The 6,193-nt window shown below is 44.6% G+C and overlaps 2 protein-coding genes across 3 annotated transcripts in view; one reads left to right on the top strand and one right to left on the bottom strand.

The window, feature by feature from the left end:
* Positions 1-6,193, bottom strand: part of CD48 (CD48 molecule) — a 69,393-nt gene that overhangs the window by 37,451 nt on the left and 25,749 nt on the right. The gene's annotated exons all lie outside the window — the stretch shown is intronic.
* The window catches only part of SLAMF7 (SLAM family member 7), a 14,869-nt gene continuing 9,683 nt past the window's right edge, over positions 1,008-6,193 (top strand). For both annotated transcript variants that reach the window (XM_032260805.1, XM_032260806.1), the window contains exon 1: positions 1,008-1,143. In XM_032260805.1, the coding sequence (XP_032116696.1) occupies positions 1,089-1,143 (55 nt within the window). In that variant the 5' untranslated portion in view covers positions 1,008-1,088. The remainder of the gene's footprint in view (positions 1,144-6,193) is intronic.

Consider the following 6,193-nt stretch of genomic DNA (forward strand, 5'->3'; position numbering starts at 1 on the left):
CAGAAGAAACAAAGAGAAAACAACAAAATGGCAAACTTAAACCTGATATGTAAATAATTATATAAGGCAAAGAAATAGAATAAATAGTTCCACAATATACCCACACAAGTATACCTGCTTATTTTTGACAAAGATACAAAAATATTTCAATGTAGGAAAAATAATATTTTCCATCTCATGATACTGGAACAATTGAACACTCACACAAAAAAAACAAAAAACCAACAACATGAATCTCAACTTAAACTTCATACCTTATGTTAAAATTAAGTCAAACTTGATCATACATTTAAACGTAAAACATAAAACTATAAAATTTTCAGGAGAAAACCTTCGGGCCTTAGTGGTGGTTGAAAAAAAAAAACCAATAAGTTGAATTTCACCAAAATTAAAATTTTTGTTCTGCAAAAGACCAAAAGACCCCATTAAGAAGATGAAAAGACAGGCTACAGACTAAGAAAAAATATTTGTAAACCACATATCTGACAAATAACTCTTATACCTGGAACATATAAAGAATTGTCAAAACTCAACAGTAAAAAAAAGAAAGAAAGAAAGAATCTGATTATAAAATGGACAAAAGACATAAACAGGCATTTCACCAAGGAGGATGTGGACATATAGATGGCAAATAAGCACGTGAAAAGATGTTCAACATTATTAGGCTTTAGGGAAATACAAATTAAAACCACAATGAGGTATCACTGCAACACCTATTAAAACAGCTAAAATATAAAATGGAAATATACCAAATGCTGATGAAGATGGGGAGCAACTGAATCTGTCATAGATTGCTGGGGCAAAGTAAAATATTATATTCACTCTAAAATAGTTAAGAATTACTCAATCTCAAGTGGCCTGTTAGAACAGTAGTTAAGGTATAGAGTCTGCAACTACAAGGTTGCTCGTTCAAATCCTCAGTAGAACCAGTTTAACCAAAAAAAAAAAAAAAAAAAAGCCTCTTGGGAAGAATTACTCAATATCACGTGTTTATGCTGTGACCCCTCCTACTTCTTTTACACATCAGCTGGGGAAGAGACCTGAGAGGGAAGTGGCTTCATTTCAGTGGCTGACTTCCAGAGAGCGAGATGGCTGGCTCCCCCACATGCCTCACCCTCCTGTACATCCTTTGGCAGCTCACAGGTGAGTCCAGCCAGAATCTCTTCCACTTGCCTGTCTTCCTCATCCTGAAGTGTAGTTCCAGGTTTCTTCTTCCACTCTGGGGCTCTCTGGCTCAACTCAGGAGGCTCTGTGTTCTCTTCTAGCATTTGCTTTTTACTAACCTCTGATCTCTGAATCTCAGATCAGGAAGAGACTAGAGGGAGGGGGGAAAATGGCTGTGGGAATGGACTCCCCTACTGACTGTCCCAGGGATGAAGGAGCTGAAAGAAGTGGTGCTGGATATCAGAGACTATTTTTCTAACCCAGATTCTGCCGTGAGTTAGATAAGGAATGTTGAAGGTTTCCTGGGCCTCAGAAACTTTATCTGCTAGCCTTCCCTCCTTTTGAGGGCAACTTTAAGAGCAAAATAACTGTACAGTTATGTATTTATAAAACTGGTTATACATAACAATAATAAAATGGAAAGAACCCCTTGAATTTTCTCACCTTACTCACTCAAGCAGTCTATTCAGTCTGTACTCAGAGAGCCAACTCATATCATAGACACTTTATGTTTAGTCCATGGAGGACCTAGGACTGTTCTGCACCTGTCAGTGGTCTTCTAGTCTTTGAAGATTTTTGTATCCTAAGGGCTCTCAGAAAGGATCAGGAGCCCCATAAGTGAGAAATCTCTCTTCTGTCATCCATCTCATGGAGTACCGCCATGAGGTCGCCCTCTGGGGACTTACAACCGCTTCATTATGTGTATGTGTACCTGAGCCTGCCTGAAGTGGCCTGCCCAAGACCACACAGGCAACTGGTGTCCCCAGTCCTTTCCCCTGCATCACCTGGCCTTGCTAAGTGATCAGCATCAGCAGACTCTTACCCGCTTTGTATTCATCAGAAGTTTGTATTTTGGGAAAATACCTTGGGATTCATCAGAAGTACCAGGTGGTTCTGGAATAGGCTCTCACTTAAAAAAAAAAAAAAAAAAAAGCCACTCCCTGAACGAAAATGGTGAGCAGAAGTGGAACTTGAGGGAAGTAAGGTGGAGGTTGGGGGGAACGACAGAGATTTTGAAAGCACCAGGTGTCTACCTGAAACCAGTGGGCAAAAGGGCACAAGTCTGAAGAACTGCCATGCAGGTCCTCTGTCCTGCTCTGGAGGCTGCGGGCAGCCTGTGCAGTGCACCTCCTGAGGCTGAAAGGAGGCAGAGATTGCCCTGGAACTTTGACTTAGTAGCTGTATTATTATGGGCAAGTTATTCTTTCCCTCTGAACCTTGCTCTTCCCAGGTGTGTAACCGAGAATGAAATCTAAGTGGCAGAATGATTCTGACATTTTAAATGACATATCAAATGCAAAATAATTATTAAAATAATCACCATTTATTAAGTTACTACATCCATGGGGTTTTTCATACCATCTCCTGCAAGTCTACAGGACAGATGTCTTTATCCCTGTTTTATAGATGAGGAAACCTAGGCTCAGCAGAGAGATTACATTTCTTGGGCAAAATAACACAGCATTTAAAAGGTAGCTGGAGATTGAGTTTTCAAAGCTAGTGCTTTTTTCATCACAAGCTGCCTGTCCCTGGACCTGGCACCAGAGAGGTGCTCACTACACGTGCGTTTGAGCTGTATCTTCCTCAGGGAGTACCAATTGGGGTTTCTTCCCTCACTAGGTACATAAATCTGAGGTAGAAACTGGAAAGGCCCAAGAAGGACAGGTAGCTCTATTTCTGGGATATGGAGGAATCAACAGGGAGCCACCCTGGCTAAACTCAGAGGGGCCAAGGAGCGGCTCTCATGGCCTCAGTATTCTTGTCTGAAAAATGGGCACAATAATTTGTCAATGATTAGATGATAACAGTAGTGTTGAAAAGACTCTCAATAAAAAGAAAACAAACAAGTGGGTGAGAGGAATTGGGAGAGTGTTGAAAAGAGCCAGAAGAAACAAAGAAGACGGGGCAGGAGATGAGTAAGAAGCAGAGTGGTGGGCAACGTAAATGTGAATGTGGTAGGTTAGGGCTACAGTGTTGGAATAGGTGTGTGGTGAACTGCGAAATTTTCTTTTCTTTTTTTTTTTGAGATGGAGTCTCACTCTGTCGCCCAAGCTGGAGTGCAATGGTGCAATCTTGGCTCATTGCAACCTCCACCTCCCGAGTTCAAGCAATTCTGCCTCAGCCTTCCAAGTAACTGGGATTACAGGTGCCCTCCACTGCACCTGGCTAATTTTTGTATTTTTTTTTTTTAGTAGAGATGGTGTTTCACGATGTTGGCCAGGATGGTCTCAAACTCCTGACCTCATGATCCGTCCACCTCAGCCTCCCAAAGTGCTGGGATTACAGGTGTGAGCCACCGCACCCGGCTGAAGTGAAAAATTTTTAAGCCTCTGTCACTGCTTTGCATGGCATTGAATTATAATGCTTTTTTGTGAGTACATTCATTAAGGAGAACTTGAGTAAAGGTCAATAGATTTCAAACCACTTTGGGTTTTTTTGTTGGTTTAATCCATGGTTTCTTTTTATGAAATGAAATTTTACACAGAAACAAATACATAAATGACTATGGTGGAAGCCTCTCTAACAGAGGTAAGTCCCATAGCCTCCTAGCCTTAAACCTCCTCCTGAGCTCCCCAGAAATACACTGAGGCACTGCCACAGCCTCCTAGGGTAGCAGGGGGCACAGTCTGTAAAATCCTGCCTTAGGAGCCTTGGCTCCTTATCCTGACCTTCCACTGGCTTGGGAAACATCACCATAACCCTCTGAATATCAGCCTTCTCATCTGTGAAATGGGATCAGACTGAATAACCCCTAAGACTCCTCCCAGCTCTGAGATGCTCGGGTCTGTGGTTTTCATGAGGAGAGCTCCGTAACACACTGGAGCATTTGGACAGAGGCATCAAGTGCTTGGGGACGGGGCTGGAAAGCAGGAAGTAGGCTTTCCACTCTCCCCTCCCCGAAGTCTTACTGCTGAATCACCGCTCCTTGGTTCTGACTGCACTGATAGTGTACCTTTCTCATAATCAGGCTCCTTCCCTCCACTCAACTCTTGAGACTCTAGGGGACAGGACAGGAAAGGAGGTAACAACCAAGAGGAAAGGAAGATGGCAAAGGGCAGGACCTGTTATCCCTTCCTGTTAGAGGGCATCTCACAGCTGACTTCCCTGATGCAAAGACATCTGAGGCTTGGCTGGGGCAGAAGACAAAGGGTCTGCTGCTCCAGCTCCCTCCACCTCCAAAGGCAGGCGGGGGACAGCCGTCTTAACCTTCTGGCTCACTTTGCTAAGAAACCATCCAAAGGTGTTTTGGGATATCTTTCTCATTTTTAGCTATCCGTGCAGAAATAAAACCAAAGATGGGAAGCCTCTTCAAGGCCTCACTCTTGTGCTCCCGTTTCCTGACCTTGTCACCAACATCCCACCTTGTTGTTTAGGCTGGCCTGTACTTCTCAAAAATGCTTTCAAATCCGTATTCACACTTCATCTTCCTCAAATGCCTGGAAATTAAATGTTGTTATTTATTTCCCGTAGGAGGGTTCAGAAACCAAAACTTGAAGTGGTAAATGGTGAAGCAGTAGTGGAAAAAACACAGACCTCTGAGATGGAGGAACTAACTCCTCTTCCCTATTCCAACACTTCTTCATTGGGGGCTTTTGGAATGTTACACCCCTTCTCAAAGCTCCAGTATCCTCAGTCATAAAGCAGGGCTTAAGCTCTAGCTCACGGGCTAGTCTCAAGATCAGGAGAGAGGATGCCCATGGACCTGGCTGAAAAGCCATGAGTGGCACCAGGTGTTGGTTGCTGTTATTATGACCATGGAAGCACCAGAATGGACCCAGGGTCCTGACTCCCAGTTAGGCTGGAGCCCTCTCTCCCTCTGCCACATGAAGGAGAAGCCACCTCTACCCCTCTCTGGGCAGGACTTGCTGACCCCATCACTGGGCGATCTTGCCTCTAATCCTGTGGACCAGTCACTGGCTAATTCACAGCAAAATGATGTATTCAGTTACCACCCAGGGAGGATATTTCTTTCTGGAGAATTTAAAGTGTCAGTGAGGTGAAATCAGTGGTCAAGTTTCAGGGGATATGTGTGAGGAAGAGTTGGAGACTTCCTCAGGAAAGAGCTTTGAACTAGAATTTACGGGTTTGAATAAGATTTAGATGAACAGAGAGGACGGCAAAGCACAAACAACAGTGTGAGGGAGGTGAGCTGAGGATCGGGAGACGGGGGAGGCCCGTTTGTGTGGCAGTCACACGTCAGTGGCAGTCCCGGCTACGCATCTTTCCACAGCAGTACATTGTCATCCTGGCCTTATGCAATCAACCCATGTCACATGACGCCCCTGAACTAATGACTGTGCAGAAGGAGGGCTACCACCTGAGCTGGGGATCCCAAACCATTTGGCTTCTATGGGAAGAGGAAGGGGTAAAATGGTTGTAGAAGAGGCATGTTACAATCTTCACTGCACTGACTCAGATGAAAGGTTGGCACCTGAGGAGAGTGGATGAATATAATACCATGGGACCCAATCGTCTCGGGCCTTGTGGGCAGAGACCTCTGTCTCCAGGGTCTCACTCTGTCATCCAGGGTGGAGTGCAGTGGCACAATCATGGCTCACTGCAACCTCCACTTTCTGTGCTCAAGGGATCCTCTCACCTCAGCCTCTCAAGTATCTGGGACCACAGGTGAGTGCCACTATGCCTAGTTATTTTTTTCATTTTTTTGTAGAGACAAGATCTGGCTATGTTGCCCAGGCCAGTCTCAAACTCCTGTCCTCAAGTGATCCTCCTGCTTCGGCCTCCCAAAGTGCTGGGATTACAGGTGTGAGCCACCAATTCCGGCATCTTCTGTTTTCATAACACATGTAGTCACTTTTTTAGTGGCTGTCTACCAACTTCATGAGTGCCAGAATTACGACTGTCTTGCTCTCCAGTTATATCCTTGGCTCCTAAACAACGGGAATTAAATAAATTCTTGTTAAAAGAAGGAATGAGCCAGGCGCGGTGGCTCAAGCCTGTAATCCCAGCACTTTGGGAGGCTGAGGCGGGTGGATCACGAGGGCAAGAGATCGAGACCATCCTGGTCAAC

The sequence above is a fragment of the Sapajus apella genome, unplaced genomic scaffold (assembly GCF_009761245.1).
Source record: "Sapajus apella isolate SASKATOON/1434 unplaced genomic scaffold, GSC_monkey_1.0 scaffold119, whole genome shotgun sequence".
In the NCBI taxonomy this organism is placed as follows: Eukaryota; Metazoa; Chordata; class Mammalia; order Primates; family Cebidae; genus Sapajus; species Sapajus apella.